Raw genomic sequence first — 18543 nt, 5'->3', positions numbered from 1 at the left:
TTATCGTGTACCACCCCTCTTTTTGAGTGAAATTAGTGCTAAGCCACAATTGACTATAGATTTTTCCTAGGAGAATTTGATAAGGTCAATTCATTGAAGTTAGGGGGACACAATACAATAAATTTTCACCTCAATGATCATTCTTATAGGCAAAAAATGAAGTCCGCCTAAAGAAAAGAATTGAACTTGGAAAGTTAAGATCATCCCTATTTATGGAAAAAAGAAGTGAAGATCATCCCTATGTATGAAAAATGAACCAGTTATTATTGTTGTTTGATTGTCGTCATAGTTAAGTGGTGGTGGCACTGAGCTTTAAAGCTAAACTTGTTTCTTTATCAAGCAAAGCTGAATAATCACCTTTCCATTAGAGTCTTATCAAAATAGCAAACTTCTATTCCTACTGCAGCAAGAAAGCTCAAAAAAATAAAATAAAAGATTAAAACATAGAAAATGAATTCAGAATTTCCTGAAAATTTGCAAACCGAATAAAAAAATGATAAAATTGCAAAGGAAAATGATATTCAAGCCTACGGGACCCACTTCAGGCCATCAATGGCCTTAATTGTTTCACTTTGATAAATAGGCTTAACTAGTCGGCTTGAATATCACGACTCCATTGCAAATAATCCATTAGACAGGGAGAACACTTGAAACAGATACATGGTTGAACTTGCATCAACTTCGGCCTGCCAAGAACTCTGTAAAAAAGCACTGTCTAATCAACCATACACGACATAATACAACAAATTACCTGCTAAACAAATCCAAAACATAGATCACTACACCTCGGCTGTCTGCTGCCCCGGATCACCCCACCTCCGGTAGGTAGGCCTCTAGGAAATACACAAATACAACTTTGGGTCGTGTGCTGGCAAAAAGAAAAAGAGGACCAGATTTGCCAATCGAAACTGGTTATCCTGAGCCAAGGACCCATGAACCGGAGGGTGATTTAGAGCTGGACCAGGGTTGGAGCACTATATAATTAAAACTTGACATGACATAAAGATAGGAGTGGCTCGAGAGAAATTGGATCAAATACAACTACACAATTTTAATAACGGGATAATTTAACTGTCAAGTACAGCGTATTTTTGCTCTCATATTAGCTTGTGCCACACTAACCAGAGTATACCCACATAAAACAAGCTTCATTCTGTAAATATAGTTTTAGAAGCTGGCTTACAATCTCTTTAAGACCTCTTAGACTGATCATCATCCCAGCCACATGTCTATGGTCATCGTGGACCCCCAAATTGTTGCTCATTATGATCAGATGGCAGACGGAAAGGAAAATGTGCAAAGTGTATCCTCAAGACGGGGGAGTCAGGTTTCTTGTCATCAAATTTGTAACCTGATGAAGATACCATAGCTCATAAGCCTATCAAATGATGTAATTTTCAACAGAACATCAAATGAGTACATTTCAATTTCTTCAAAGCGGGTACGACAAAACAACTCATAAAGTTTATATACTCGTTTTAAATATAAATTAGTAACTATATAAAAAAATGTAAATTAGTAACACAATCAGGAATTTGAGGTACATTAACTAAACCTATTGTGATGCATAATGATCAATTAGAGTGTATAATTTGCATGTACAAAAGCACAACTATTATGTCTATTGAATTCACTTGCTTTATATAGCATACCGTTGTTGAGTTTCCTTGTCCACCATAAATACACCCCAAGAAAGGGTATTGAGTGTGAATTATATTTACATACAAACTTGTGCATAGATCAGAAAATTTTCAGAACTTCTTAGAGAAATACTTTACCTTGAAGAGCTTCCATAGCAGTAAGAGCACATTTGGCATCATCAAACTCAACGAAGCATAAAACCATTGACTTGTCTCCACTCTGCAATATAATTGTCAATCAGAATATCACTATAAAATGGTAACAAACATAAAAAAATAATAGAAGGAAGCATACGCTGACATTAAAACATTATGAACATGAGCAAGAAGCAACTAAGTAGGATGACAAAAGCAGAGTTTCTTTGCCCCATTATGGAGCAAAATATGGTTCAAGAAAAGTTGTTGCCAAAGGTTTTAGTGTATGTGTGAGTCAAATTGCGGGGTAGGATTCCCTTTGAAATCAGTTTCATCTGCTACTCACCATGACAGTTTTTTTTTTCCTTTATTCATTATCCCATTTGATGAACAATTAGAAACTTGAAAATAACACACAAATATAAAACATGCTTCCAAACTGAAAATTTCCGATGCACCCCATGAACATAGGTATGGAGTCCATGCTACATCCTTCTATAGGCAAAGACCGAGTCACACCAGGTCTCTCAAATCCATTGGTAACCAGTAGCCTCTATCAGTAGTTATATAATAGCCTAGCTCTACATGACAGTGCAAGATATTTTACATAGGTACAAAACAATTTTTAGTGGAGCTGAAGCTAGCCAACCATTATTTGAGTCTAAGCAAATCGACAACATATTCACAACCCGATCATCTTGCTTGAGCTAAAGCTAGGGAACCAAAATTTGAACCTAGAATGCACATCCCAGACAAACAAATTGATAGCATGTCTACAACCCAAGTATTTTCCAGCATATCAATAGCTTCCCTGTATGATGCACCAAACATGCCTAAAAGATCATCGTATAAGTGTTTGGCAGGTGTCTAACACAGACAAGTGTCCAGCAACTTCCGATAAAAGATCATCATATTAGTGTTTGACACGTGTAACATGGAAATGTATCGAACACCTTCTGACATGTGTCATACAAATTAAATAACTTCTCTTAATTTTGAAAAAAGTAAGCATATATGCTGGACAGGAAGCAGGGAGGCAATTTAGAAAGTTCCAGAAGAGAAGGGAAGAGGGAGATCAGTTTAATATGGGAGATCTTTTAGTAATTTCCAAGAACAAGGAGGGGCAAAATATGGCAAGGAAAAAAAAAAACACACTTTTGAGTTAAAAAAAGACACAATGATAAGTTGCTGTTTGAGAGAGAGAGCGAGAGAGTACAGGAAGATGAGAACAGTGACATTTGAGGGAGACCTACCAATGACCATCTATGGAGAAGACGAATAAACAGTATGATAAGCCCAATTCGTCAATTTTTTATTTTTTATTTACAACATTTGTTGCTTCTTTTCTTTGTTCTAACAATTTGAGGCTTTAAAATGTTTCATTTTTCACATCCTAAACCCTAAATTTAAATGTGGCATTATATTTAAGATGTTTTGAAATTGAAAATCTGTAATAGCAAAACATTAAAATATTATATTATAAGATCATAGGGGACATTACTTGGTTCAAATCTTGAGAGCAGTCACTTTGTGAAGGTATTCCCAAAGAAATGTGCCTCTCAGCATTCTTGATTAACAAGGAGCAACACTGGGTAATGACCGTTATACTAATAGGATCATATTATCATATGTATAAAAATATACTAATATTATAAGACCATATATAATATATATACTTATTAATATTTGCCACGTCTGCATTATAGTTTTTATAGGTCAATGTCACTGACTCACTGTGTCCGTATCATAGCGTATCTGTGCTTCAAATACATACGTATGCTTCTCACCCATGCAATAAATACCAATTTCTATAATGACCTAGAGCAACTGAATAACTCGGTAATTGCATTCAGTGGAAAAACATGTTACAAAACTGATGTCTAAAGGTACAGTGCAGGTTAACTAGGGAGCTTTTCAATGGGATGAAGATTGAAGCAAGGGGAAGTATTAGACAATTACAAGGTAGTTCCAATTTGTCTAGTCACATGGACTTAAGAAGTGTGAATATGAAGACGTGATCAAACAAAAAGTGAACATTTTTTGCTAAATTTTTTTCTACCAAATCACTTCTCAACATATGTAGGCCATATTTATTTTAGCTAACTTAACAGATCTAATCAGCAAAAAAATGAAAAAATATTTTGGTTTGAAAAATGCAGTACTGTTAACCAAATAAAGATGATTGATTCTGCAGATGAGAAACCATTTAAATCAAAATTAGGTTTATGCTGATTATTTTTTGAACAGAAACATTCTTAAGACTAAGAATCTGAAGCCCAAAAGAAATTTTTTTTTGCTATGTATTAACCAAGTAGGGTTTTTTTAAATTAATAAATTTTTTAATAATTTCTGATAATCAAAATCAATCAATAATTCAAACCAAAAAAAGGATATAACCAAAGATGGAGAAGATGATACGACTAGATTCACTTGCCATGGGGAAAAAAAAAAAAACTAGGTAAACTGTTAATAGCTTTAGTTAAAATGGCAATCATCTATAGTACATTCTAAAATGAAGCAGTAAACTTACACGTCTGGGCTCCCTATGAACGACTCTGATATCTTTAAAGCCGATGAAAGGACGAAAAAGGTCTTCAACTAGAGTCAAGGAATAAATTGGAGTAACAAAACAATATATCCAAAAAAATATAAAAAATCAATATATTCAGGGGGCCTTTGGACACATATGGATAATCCAATTTTTGTTCCATAGTATAGATTTCTATCCTACCTCTAAAAGCTAGATGGCTGCTCCTGTAGATGCAACCATAAGCTCATTTTAAATCGCACTGGACACAAACTGGACTTATCCAAAAGCTCCCCATGAATTTCAATAAAGTATTAGGCTCTATCAAGATGCCACACGACCAAACCACAAACAAATAACAAAATACAAGGATACGGCCTACTTCTCTCCTTAAACAGTCATTTGGAAGCCCTTCAACAAACAGAATATTTGATTCTCCTGCTGGAACTGGAAGGCCATCAACTTTTCTCAGAGAGTTGGGCCTATCATTTATTAAATCCGGGATGCCTGCGCTGACACCTAATGCAATATCTCGTCTTTGGCTCAGCAAACTTGGATCTTGTAAAGGAGCTGGGTGGGCATTAATGCTTGCTCCTGCTGTTAATCCACCAAGACTGTATTCAGGGCGAACACCAACACCAGTAACATCTACACCATAAGGCCCAGGCTGCAATGGCAATACCTAAAAGTAAAACCAAGAAACCCATTTTACCATTACCCATACTTCCAATATAATAACTGAAGAGTCCACTAGTAAATGAAATTCTTACATCTTTTCGTAGGTAATCTGAAGCATTACCCTGCAGATCACTGAAGTTGTTCCATGGATGATGAGATGTTAATGATGATGGTTCAGATGACAAGTAGCCAGGAAAGCTCGGTATTGGAACACTGCCTGTTATTATAACAAACTAATCAAGGCGTGTACTAAGATCAACAAAGATTTCTGTATCAGAGAAGTTTATTATATATATATATATAGCTCGTATTGGATAATAGTAGTTTTCCATTGTTGTTTATTCTTTATCTTTCACTCAGTTCTGCCACAATGAGAATAGCGTCACAGAGTAATCCTCTAACATCTAAGAATCAATATATATTCTTAAAATGTACAGAAATAGTATTCTGAACATATTTAAAGGGAATGCCCTAAAAAAATAGCCTGGCTAAAGCAGTATCATAAATGTAGCAGCAGAATTTGAGCATAAATCAGATTCCGAGGAATAAAGATAAAGAAGAAGGAACTATTGAAAACCCAAACTATGAAGTCGACAAACAAGCTTCAAATTTAACTCCAGTTGAAATTTTAATATGCAAACCTGTGGAGGTGTAATATACTTTATTGATTTATTCCCTCCATCCCAAATTAAGTGTCGTCATTGGGAACTGTGACAGACAACACTTAATTTGGGATAGAGGGAGTAACTTATTAGTATTATTTTTGGTTTCAATTAGATGAACATGATTTCAAATATGCAATCTAGATCTTAAAACTCGCACAAATTACCATCAATGAATCCGTATTTAGAAAACCCCATCTTGTAAAATGGATACGATACGACACAACAAATCCTAAATAATAAAGACATGGACATGGAGGGAACACAACGAATAACAAATATACATTTTTTCAAAGTTAAATATACATTTTTTTTTTTAAATATATGTGATAATATATTACAAGACTAATATTACTTTTCATCCAACTAAGAACAAAAAATTCCACATCACAATAACTAATGAACAACAACAGCAATTCACTCATTTAAGAACAGAGGACGGGCTGAAGTATAAGTAAATTTTTTAAATTCCATTTATAAAATTCGTTGTAATCTAAATCCATAGCTAAACAAATTATTACAGATGCTTAATGAATGGAAGGAAAGAAAAAGAGATGAGAGAGCAAGAGATAGATAATTGGCTGAAGTAAAATTTCTGCTTTCTAAAATTAGGGCTTTGTTGAAAAAAGAGAGGAAAGGAATTCATCTAAGAGAGAGAATCTTTAAAGAAAGAAAATAATAATGAAATAAGGAAACTAAGGTGTCGTTGAGAGAAAAAAGAAGAAGCTCTTTGTTGATAATAAAAGAGAGAACCTGTAGAGGAAGAAAGAAGATTGTGATAGGAAGAAGAGGACAAAAAGAAAGGGAAAAAAAAAAAAAGGATTTGTAAGGAGAAGAAGGTTAGCCAACAGTCAAGTTTCATTAAACCATCAAAGTGAATTCGAAGTTGGTTGCAAAAGAGAGCAATTCTTACCCTTCTCTCTTTGAGATCTTTTACAATTTCAAACAAGCAATAACTATAAAAAACAAAAAAACAAAAAAACAAAAAAAAAAAACAGCCTGATAAATCACATTTTAAAAACTTTTTATTTTTTACGTTTTGACCTCCATATTATTTAAACTGTCCAAAGAATTCCACATACTTCGTATTTTATTTTTTTATTTTTTGATAAGAACACAATTTGTATTTTAACCCTTTTAATAAATAAATAAATAAATAAATCCTCTTTTAATCAGACATGCATGTTGACAATGTATCCACAATGTATCAACATGCCCGTCACGTGTCCATGGCATATCCACAGCACGTCCACGACATGTACAAAATGAAAAATATTCAGAGACAGTTTTTTTGGCGTGTCTGAGATATGTCAGGCCATGTCCATGTCTGACATAGACACTTCGACCTTCTAGAAGCTCAACAATGATGCGAGGACTCAGTTGAGCTGATCGAGTGGGGCTGGGGGATGATCCAATTGTTTTTTCTGGATCTGAAGGGCTAGATTGGGTGTTTGAATCCTGGAGCATTTACAAGGTAGAGAGATGGAAAGAGCTTTTTGAGGAAGTCCAGACTCCAGAGGAAAAAGTAATAGCAGATTTGTAAGAGAAATTTGAACGAAAAGCAGGGCAGAGGGGGTTTTGTTTAAAGGGGAAAGGTTAAATGTGTCTTCATGCAAAAGTAGTGGATGGTAATGTTAGTAGAAGCATTTAGGTGGAGTTGATGGAGCTGGGGTTGAACCATATGTAAAAACATATGTAAAGGTAGCTGTTATTAAGCCTTGCCCTAGCCACCATCGAAGGTCGGGAGCAACTATCGGATTTGAAACTCTATGATCTCAAAGATGAGAATGACTGATGTCAGGAGGGGATTGATTTCTTGCGATGGTTTCTGGTGAAATAGGGTGGGGACAGCTTCAATTCAGGGAAGGGGTTACGTTAAGGATTGCTCAATCAAGGTGGAAGATAAAAGGAGATGCTTCAAGGTTGGAGCTCAATAAAGGGCTTCCTCACCTCATAAATTGTCCCAATTAATAGTTGAATTTCATATGGAACTCGATAAAGGGGCTTCCTCACTTCATAAATTCTCCCAATTAATAGTTGAATTTCATTATCAAGCTTCTCATGTTAGTTTGAATTTGGAGGTAGACTAGTGCCAAATAACATCCTTGCGGTTGATTGAGCTTTTTTCTACTTCTAGTTTCATAGTTTCTTTTGCACAAAACACCAATTGATTACATGTGTGTGTATGTTGTAGTTAAACTGAAGATTCTGCAGGAACCACAGTATATAAGTTAATTTAGATTGAAAACTTGATTCTGCCAACCAAAACAAAAACATTTTCTCCTATTCCTTCTCTATTTGTCATCTTAAAAATAATTTTTAAAAAAAGTCAGCACAATTTATTTACAAACCAATTCTTGAAAAAAATTGAGAGCCAGATTAAATCAATATGCATGTACATGTATATAAACATATATGATTCAAATCAAATTGAACGTTAAAATCAACAGCAAGGTATCAACAAAATGCAGGTGAATGCGGCGACATGAAATCAATTAATGTTTGAAACAAGTAAAAACCGAATTTTATGTTGGGCTCTATCAAAGTGATTTTTGATTTCGGAGATCACAGAGATAGGAAGGTAGAGAGAGATTAGGGTTTAGGGTAAAAGGATAAAACCTCTGTCCGCAGGAGCACCGAATCTCCGGTAGGGATCCCCCATGAGCGTCTATCAGCTCCCACCTCTCCCTCTCTCTCCCCACTTGCTTGGTGAAATAAGGCCAAACTCAAAAGCTTTTTACAAGTGAATTGGGAGTCTATAAGCCCAAAAAAACTTGGCCACGACAACATTGTGAACAGAACTTCTCAGAAATTTATTTCTGGGCTGAGCGGAACAAACTGACAGGCACAAGGTGAGGCGGGTTTATGATCGGTGTTTTATTGGGCCGAACTAGCCCAAACCGACAAAAAATAAAAAGAAAAAATTGAAGTTGGTAGATTTCACATTTCTTGTAGACGCTGTTGTGCCTTACAGGTTTGGCCATGTCATGGTGGTATCATGTAAATAAATTCAATTTGGTAAATATTGATTCTTAAATCATTATTATCTTATTTCTTACCTTTTTGGCATTCTTCTGATTGATTGAGTAATTATTAGCCAACAATTACTTTTATGCACTTCAAATCAGTATTCACTTATGATATCAAGGGATGAACTTGTGTCTCCTCAGTCATTTGTTCAAAGGCATTAGGCATACGGCATGGCATACCTTTATACCGTAATATCTTGGTCCATGCTAGGGCACCACATGATGACATTATATATATATATATATATATTTTTCTTTCTTTCTCATTGATAAATAAAAAATTTATTGACACCAAAACACAACAATCTCATTATAGTTGATGTGGATAAATTTTGTACGGTGATCATATACTTAGACAGATATATTATAGCAATAGTAATTAAAAAGTGTTGGCTAGAACATTTAGAGACATGAGAGAATAATAATTTATTTATTTGTTATGGAAATGAATAGTAGCATGTAATTAGTTACTTGAACTATTATTATATATTTTTTCAGTAATTTACTATTGCTTTATATTTTACCCGAAAATAATTATTTTATTAATTATTATCTTATATTTCAGCCAGAAATCACTATATTTATTTATTTATTTATTATTATTTTTTTTTTCCTTAAACAAATGTAAAAGTGTGACCATTCAACTCGGACATGGGCAACTTTTTTTAAAAATAAATGTTTAAAAGTAAAAGTTAGACAATGTTTTATTTAATTTTATATTTAATTTCAACACTTGTCATGATTTTATTGAAACTGGATCGGACCCAAATGTTGTTAATATTTGTAAAATGTCTTTTATAGCTGGACTGATTGAATGATATTTTAATAATAATAATAAAATATCTCAAAGCAATATACTAGATTGCCCATTTTAAAAGAAGATTACAATATTAGCCTCCTAACCAATCATAGAAACCCTTTTTTCTTCTCTTTACCCTGTTTCTTATCCACCTCCTGCCACCACCACCGGCGGAACTAACAGCCACCGCCACAACCTCCTCCCGCGGCTACCTCCTTTCACCACCGTCACCACCACGACAACCCTTTCTCTTCTATCGTCTATGTTTTTCTCTTCTCTCTCCTCAATGGCATATTTAAACAGTACGCCCCTAACCCCTGACCTACGGCATTTGAATTCTTGTTTCTTCTTTATACATATTTGAATATGGCAGGGCAGAACCAGATGCTTAAGACGGATATATTTGATCTATGTGTATTTTAGGAGAGCAGATTTGGATCGGGACGGACGGATCAGTGGAGCTGAGGCTGTCGCTTTCTTTCACTGCCATCAATTACCGGTAACCAATCTATTCACCAACACTTTGGAATAGTCAATGCTTAATCTTTAACATAGAAATTAAGAAGGTACCATACAATTAAATGCCAGAACGACCTTGTGCTTCCTTTTACATTCGTTTTTCACGAAAATTAATGTTATTCCTCTTTTTACATTCAGTTTCCATGGAAATATTTTCTAAATCGAAATGATGACAGAGAAAAATTTATGGAAAAAAAAAGCATACATATATATATATTTTTTCCTGTAAGTAAAAACTACATACATTTTGTAATTGCTCTATTATCATTCAACAAATTAATCATACAAATGTGTGTCTGATGCTTCAGAAAAATTCTGAAAAAAAAAAAAATTGATCTGCTTGTTTTGTATCACTCAAAAAAAAAAACGAAAAATAAATAAATAAATAAAAAACAGTTCTAGGAACTAGTATTCTTGACTTTTTAGAAATTGTCTACCTAACCTTTTGTTTATTATTACTACATAACCTTTTGTCTACCTAGCCTTTTGTTGGGAACAGTGAACGACATCTTTTTGAAACAGAGAGTATTATTTTTTAAAAATAAAAATTTGATTTCACACAAAAGTAGACAGAAAGAAGGAAGGTCCCATGCAAATTCCACAACCACCTTGTGGTCCTTGTGCCTCTTTTCACATTCATTTTCCAGGCGAATGTTGACGACCTTGTGCTTCCTTTTACATTCATTTTCCAGGGAAATAAAAATTACTCGTATTTACATTTTTTACCCTATATATAATTAATTAATTCCTCCAATAGAGGAAAAAACCACCAATTGATCTATTAACATTGATCATACAAATGTGTGATGCTTTAGAAAAATTCTGAAAAAATAAACAAAAAAATCCGTTTGAATTGTCACTTAAAAAACAATTACCAAGAACTCAAAAACAAAAAAACTGTTTGGAGATAATTTTCTGAAAACAAATTTTTTTTTTTTAAACTCATCTTTCAGAAACTATCTACCATATTATTTTTTTATACAATTTTTTAATTTTCAATTTTCAAAAAAACTGAAACAGTCCCTTCCTCCGGAATTTTTTTCTTAAAAAATCTATCTATAAAAAGGCCACCATCCATAACATTACTCTGCACATTACATCTCTTAAACACAACCATAACAGTGTAAAGAATGGACCATTTACTCTGTTTTCTGATCCTACTCATCTTCTTTCATCTGCACATTCCATCCCTTCTTGAAGCTAAACTTACTGATGGTTTCAGCATCGATCGTGACTCGCAACTCTCTCCATTCTAAAACCATTTTGCCACCCCTGGACAGCTCTCAAGAAACGACACCATTCGATCCATTGCTCAAACCAACCACATCCGTCCCTCTTCTGTACAAAAAACCAACATGGAATCTACTGTAATTCAGACTTCTTCTGAACCTTCTGGTTACCTAATGAAGCTTTCCATAGGAAGCCCACCTGTTGAAACCTTGCTATGTTCGATACAGGAAGTGATCTTGTATGGATACAATGCAAACCTTGTAACACTTTTTGCTTTTATCTAGACCATCCCCTCTTTGTTCCAATGCAATCTTCTACTTAATACCAAACTTCCTTGTGAATCAAACATTTGTCAACATCAATTTGATCACTTCATTGATACTGGATGCGACTTACAACTAATGAATGCGAATATAGTACTGATTATGCAGATGATTCACATACAAATGGAGTCCTGGCCTATGAAACATTCACTTTTGGTTCTAGGAATGGAAAGGTTTCTACTTTTCCCAATTTGTTATTTGGATGTGGTCACAATAATACTGGAATATTCCTAGCCAAGGCTAGGGAATTATTGGTTTTGCGCACGGACCATTGTCACTGGTTTCTCAATTGGCTGCGCAAATTGAGCAGAAATTCTCCTATTGTTTGTTGCCAAGAACTGTGAATTCAGTCAGTAAACTGAAATTCGGAACTGACTCGGCTTTGTCCAGAGATGGAACTGTTTCTACTCCATTTCTAGCTAAGGATGACCTAGACACCTTCTATTATCTCACTAATCTTCTCGGTTAGACTATTAAGTATAAGAGTCATTATTCATGCAACCTTAACTTAGTACTCTCTTGTTAGATTGTAATGAGTTGAATTTCAATGGCAACCATTCTAAGGTGGGAAAGATTTAAGGTTTGCCCTAGTTAAGTATGTGGAAAGAGCAATGATACTCTGTTCGATCAAATTGGCCTACTCATGGTCCGAATCCTACGTGTAATTACCACGTAATTACCTAAATTGTTGATATTTTATTGGGTACTAAAGATACCAAAAATAAATATGGAAAGAAGCTGAACAGAGAAATCAGAGATATATAGGGGTAGTCAAAACATCTTCAGTTTGTTTCTATATTTATTTTTGGTATCTTTAGCACGCAAATAAAATATCAATGATTTAGCTAATTACGTGACAGTTACATGTAGGATTCGAATTAGGAGTAGGTCAATTTAATCGAGTATCATTACTCTTAAATCAATAATGGACAATCAATCGGTAATAAAATCGATTTAGAGCTCCTAAATTACTAGTTTTTTCTTCAAAAATTAATTACTAGATTTAATTTTTAAATTGATATTATATATAACTTCTTATTTTAAGTGTTTTTATCCTTTTTACATGTAATTTAAAGAAATGACTTTGAATTTTTATGAATTTGTAAATTAAATCTAGTAATTAATTTTTGAACTAAAATATTTTTTTCTATCTTTATAAAGTATGAAAATTTGTAAAGAAGGAAGAATGTGTCATCCTTTCTGTTCTCTTTTCTTTGAGTAATGATACACTCTGTCCAGAGAGATAGAAAGGGGTCATCAAAAACTCTTCAGCTTCTTTCCATATTTATTTTTGGTATCTTTAGTACCTAAATAAAATATCAACAATTTAGGTAATTACGTGGCTTACAAGTCGGATTCGGACTATAAGTAGGCCAATTTGGTCAAACCGACTATCATTACTCTTGTTTTAAATCATAACTTTTACTTTTGGACACTTGTTTTGTATTTATTGGACCACATTAACAGGTTGGACCTGGACCCAAGTATTGTTCTTACAATATTACTTAGCATAAGTGGGTTCATTAATAGGAGAAAAACTTGCTTGCTAAGCCAATACACGTACTTTGGATGCTTCCATTGTATGATGTAATGAGAGTAAGAATTTTTTTTTTTTTTTTTTTTTTAATATACTTAGGGGTGATAAACGCTAACCGTTCCACTAGTATATAATTTGTCCAAATTTTAAGAGGCGTCACTATGATTTACCCTTTATAATGTTTTGGTCCAATAATCGTAGACATGAATTCATGTTAGAGCACCACACGATGACATATATATATATATATATATATATACTTAGGGGTGATAAACGCTAACCGTTCCACTAGTATATAATTTGTCCAAATTTTAAGAGACGTCACTATGATTTACCCTTTATAATGTTTTGGTCCAATAATCGTAGACATGAATTCATGTTAGAGCACCACACGATGACATATATATATATATATATATATATATATATATATATATATAACAATATCGACACAAACCATAATTTTTTCTCCCAACATCATATACAACCATTATTATGGTGAACAATAGATTATTAGGTTAATTTCACTGACATTCTCTTAGGTTTGACTAAATATCACATTGAAATAATTTTCGAATATTACTATCATTCACATTACAAACGTTAGATCCGTTATTCACTCACACTCTTAAATTTACTTTTCAGTGGTGTCAAAGCACTTTTTGTATAATAAATGACATTGTTACCCTTTTGACTTTATGCTGACTTACAAAAATAATTAAAATAACTTAAATATCATTTGACCTTGTAAATTTATAATTATTCTTTATATATATATATATAATCAAGAAGTAAATTGATTAGAGATATGAAAGGATTTTTTTTTTTGGAAGAGCAAAACCAAAAGATTAGTTACCCAGTAAACAAAAAAATAACAAATATATTATCCCTAAGAAGAAAGGAATTGTAATTCTCTCTTCCATTTCCATTTACCATTTAGAAAGATTTGCATTCATTAACACAGCATGATCAACAAAACAAAAGGAATGAGAATAGAAATAATTAGTAATAGTACAACCAGTACTCTATTTCCCTTCTCTCTCTCTGTCTCTCTCGATGTCCCACTTCTTCTCTGTTCAAATTGACATGAAGAAGACCCATCGGAGGAAACATTAATTATGGTATTGACTATGGTTGTTGATGTTAGTGACGTTGCCATTGCTTGGTCAATACCAATCCTCTTAATAAATGATTTTTGTCCTTGGTCTCACACAACATATTCAAAGCTTTCAAAATCACCACAATAAGCATGATGAATTGGATTTTTGGTGATTAGGGTTTGTAGTGAGGGAATGGAAGAGTGTAAAATTTGCAGAGAGGAAAATGGCATTTTAGTCATTTTAGTTTAAAAATATTTTACAATAAAATGCATTAAAAAAATTAGGGGTAACATTGTCTTTTCGCATATTTTTAACGGTGTTATTGACGAAAAAGTCATTTGGGGTTTGAGTGATATTAATTCTCGAAAGATATTTTAATGTTATATATAGCCAAACTTAAGGTAGTGTCACTGAAATTAACTTAAGATTATTTACATTAATGACTATACTTGACAGATATATTATAACAATAGTAATAAAAAGGGTTAGGCTCGAACATTTAGGCTCGTTTGATTGAATGATTTGGTGGTCTTTAAAAAAAAAAAAGAAGATTGTGTGAAGTATGATTGAGTTGTGCTAAATGGAGAGAAAAGAAAATATTGGGAGAGATTTGGATGGATAACTATTCTCTCAAAAAAAATGGGATCCAAGATTTGAAGATAAATGATTGTGGTTAAATAATACTTTTATAATCTTGAAAGTACCTTAACAATTAAAATAAAAAACTTGTTACGACACTTGAGTCTCATCTAATGACAATTAAAATATTTTTTTTCCTTTTTATTCCTTTACAATTTTTAAATAAAAATGCTATCATTTTCTTAGTAATTTATCCAAATATGAATAGAGATTATTATTATTTTATTATTTTATTTTCTTTTCTCTCATATTTATCTTGAGAGAATAACAATTTATTTATTTTAATGTGAATGAATAGCAACGTATAATTACTTACTTGTAATATTATTTTATAATTTTTCATAATTTACTATTATTTTACTGAGTATATTTTAGTCAAAAGTCACTGTCATTCTCTTTCCATTCCCTTCCTTTGTCTTTCTTTCTTTTCAAATTCAACAGCCCAAAGGTAACAAAATTATCTTTAGAACATTATGTTTTGGTTTACATAGACATTAGAATTTAGAATAGAGTATGAATGATTGCCAATTAAAAATAAAAAATCAACATTGAACAAACATGAAAAATATGACTATTTAAGAATATATGCGCAACTTTTGGAGAAAAAAATTCAAATAATTGAAATTTACTCTGCAAAGTTATCACGCAAGTAAATATGAGTATTGAAATTTGGCTTGGTGTAGGCAACATACTTTATTATTTTTATACAAATTTCCTGTGTCTTGGGATCGCAGTTATTCACATGCTGTATAGAGATTTGGGAGAAAGACCTTTATTTATTCATTAATTATTATAATTATCTTGAATGTTAAACCTTCAAATACAAGAGAAAGGGTGTTAAACTTTTAAATACATACATTAATTGATGAGCACCTTAATAGCTTAACCTTTTTGACAATGGGTGTTCCGGCAATTTCATGTCTTTTGCTTCCATGATTTCCACATACTTAAACAACAAGCAAACCCCAATCTTTCTCAATTTAGTAATAGTCTAATCAAGAAGGTTAGTCGATCTGATTCGATACATGCATTTAAAGAATAAGAAACTTTTAACTAATCTACTCGTTAAACTATTAAGTCTTAATAACATTATTCAAACTTAATTTATTAACTATTATACATATATAAAAAGAGGAATAGGTACATGGTATACATAGGAAAAAAGGAATGCAAAGAGAAACCAAGTGATGTATACGCAGACACAGTAGTGCAATCTGCAGGAGCAAATGAGATCTGCTTCCTTGCAAGGTCATATTCCACTTGAAAGTTGATCTGAGCATAATTTCCAAAGAAGGACATATCTTCTGTAGGCAACATTGCCAAGCAACTCATTTCATCCCACTCTGCAAACATGTTTGATCTCTTCAAAGTAACATTAGCACCCGTAAAATGAAATACCATTTTCATCTCCGGAACCCTACTTAAATCATTTTTGTCATAGCACAACAAATAGTTTCCTTCTGGATCTTGCACTGTGTTAAGACCAATGGCCTCTTTCACTGCAGCTTCAACGTCATAGTAGAAACTTGCTTGTAACATAGTCAGTTCTGTCCCGGAGTCAATTACGATATTACCCTCACGACCCTGTAAAATCTCTATCTTCTTGCCTCCCACGCTTGCACCTTCAAGAGTGAGATAGTAGAAGGTGTCTAGATCATCCTTAGCTACAAATGGAGTCGAAACAACTCCATCTCCGGACAAAGCCGCATCAGTTCCGAATTTCAGTTTACTGGCTGAATTCATAGTTTTTGGCAACAAACAGTAGGAGAATCTCTGCTCAATCTGAGCAGCCAATTGAGAAACCAGTGAGAATGGTCCGCGCCCAAAACCAATAATTCCGGAGCCTTGGCTAGGAAATATTCCAGTATTGTTGTGACCACATCCAAATAACAAATTGGGAAAAGTAGCAACCTTTTCAATCCTAGAACCAAAAGTGAATGTTTCATAGGCCAGGACTCCATTTGTATGTGAATCATCTGCATAACTAGTACTATATTCACATTCATTAGTCGTGACGTCGCATCCAGTATCAATGAAGTAGTCAATATGATGTTGACAAATGTTTGATTCACAAGGAAGCTTGGTATAAGTAGAAGATTGGATTGGATCAAAGAGGGGTTGATCTTGATAGAAGCAATAAGTGTCACAAGGTTTGCATTGTATCCATACAAGATCACTTCCTGTATCGAAGATGGCAAGGGTTTCAACCGGTGGGCTTCCTATGGAAAGCTTCATTAGGTAACCAGCAGAAGTCTGAATTACACTGGTGTCGATGTTGGTTTTTTGTACAGAAGAGGGACGGATGTGGTTGGCTCGAGCAATGGAACGAATGGCGTCGTTTTTTGAGAGCTGTCCAGGGGTGGCAGAGTGGTTGTAGAGTGGAGAGAGTGGAGAGTCACGATGAATAAGATCGATGCTGAAACCATCAGCAACTTTAGCTTCGAGAAGGAATGGAATGTGCAGATGACAGAACATGACTAGTATCAGAAAACAGAGTAACTGGTCCATTCTTCACACTGTTATGGTTGTGTTTAACAGATGTAATGTGCAGAGGAATGTTATGGATGGTGCCCTTTTTATAGATGAAAGTTTTCAGAGTAAATGAATGTAAAAAGAGGCACAAGAAGGACCACAAGGTGGTTGTGGCATTTGCATGGGTCCTTCTTTCCACAACGTTGAGGAGACTAGCTCTCAAGTCTTCTTGACTAACTCAAATTTCCCTAGTGTTAGTGGATGCAAACTTTCCAGGAAAGATCCAAGTTGACGCTTAGACGACCCAGCCATTGACTTATGTAGTTTAATCTCCACTTTTTAATCTCTGCTTAGAAAGGTTAGGTGTTATTTTTTTTCCAAAAGAAGGCTTTGATTTTTATGACACCGCTCTAAGACCAAAACAAACAAACAAACAAACAAATAAAATAATAACAAAAAAATAAATACTTACTTCTAAGCCAATAGCAACGAAAAAGGTATTTTCAATACTTACTTCTATACTTTTTCTTGTTAATTTCTTCATTAATATATAAAAAGAGCAAATAAATAAATTAATGAAGAAAATAACAAGAAAAAGCATAGAAGTAGTATTGAATCGTCCATAAGCTTAACTCTTTCCAAGTGCTAGTTGGGCTTCTTTTATTCTTAGCCTCAACAAAAGACATACATAGAAGCTCTAAATTAAAGTTTATGGGCCGAGTACACCACACTTGTCTTTTGGTCTTGGCTGAATTTGGCCCAAATATCAAAGCTCTAGATTATATTGATATAGACTTTGGAACATAAGCGTAATGGTGCTGCCGAAGTGAAAGGGCACACTGCCCGATTGGGCTCAAGCACTTATAGTCTTCAGTTCGACTCCCCTCCCCCCTAACAAGTAGTAACTACTACTACTAACCTTCTAATCATTGTAAAGAAATATATGTATATATATATATATTATATATACTTTGAAACATGTAAATTTTATTGATTTTTAATTGAAGAGCAGCTCAAACCTTTTATTCCCAGGAGTTTAACTAACTAAATAAATAAAGTTAGAATTACCTGTACCATCTTATTTGTCTTAAACGGTCAACTCATCTAAGGTCTCGTTAGATAAATTGCCAAATTTAACATTGGCGAGACAAAATAATTATTACAGTTATGATCACAAAAAATATATATATATATTTAAGTTTGAATTAATAAACCCATGTTTTAGAATGGAGAAAAGAAAAATGAAGGAAATA

The 18543-nt window shown here is 33.4% G+C and overlaps 2 protein-coding genes and 1 pseudogene across 2 annotated transcripts; 1 reads left to right on the top strand and 2 right to left on the bottom strand.

Annotated features, from left to right (window-relative positions):
* Positions 1–1026: 1026 nt before the first annotated feature.
* On the bottom strand, positions 1027–8380 carry LOC132284411 (RNA-binding protein 2-like). The gene is made up of 6 exons (XM_059786529.1): positions 8262–8380; positions 5073–5197; positions 4678–4984; positions 4306–4367; positions 1779–1860; positions 1027–1351 (listed from the first exon to the last, which is right to left on the bottom strand). Exons 1-6 carry the CDS (start codon positions 8302–8304, stop codon positions 1236–1238), a joined length of 735 nt encoding a protein of 244 aa, XP_059642512.1. The 5' UTR covers positions 8305–8380; the 3' UTR covers positions 1027–1235.
* A 1205-nt stretch (positions 8381–9585) lies between these two features.
* Positions 9586–12392, top strand: LOC132281751 (aspartic proteinase CDR1-like; annotated as a pseudogene).
* A 3370-nt stretch (positions 12393–15762) lies between these two features.
* LOC132283466 (aspartic proteinase CDR1-like) lies at positions 15763–17386 on the bottom strand. Its single transcript, XM_059785411.1, has one exon. The coding sequence runs from the start codon at positions 17324–17326 to the stop codon at positions 15926–15928; it is 1401 nt and encodes a 466-aa protein (XP_059641394.1). The 5' UTR covers positions 17327–17386; the 3' UTR covers positions 15763–15925.
* Positions 17387–18543: the final 1157 nt, after the last annotated feature.

Source organism: Cornus florida, unplaced genomic scaffold (assembly GCF_030987335.1).
Source record: "Cornus florida cultivar Cherokee Brave unplaced genomic scaffold, ASM3098733v1 CherokeeBrave_3.0.0_Hap2_Chr11, whole genome shotgun sequence".
In the NCBI taxonomy this organism is placed as follows: Eukaryota; Viridiplantae; Streptophyta; class Magnoliopsida; order Cornales; family Cornaceae; genus Cornus; species Cornus florida.
This window is presented reverse-complemented; position numbering and strand designations above follow the sequence as displayed.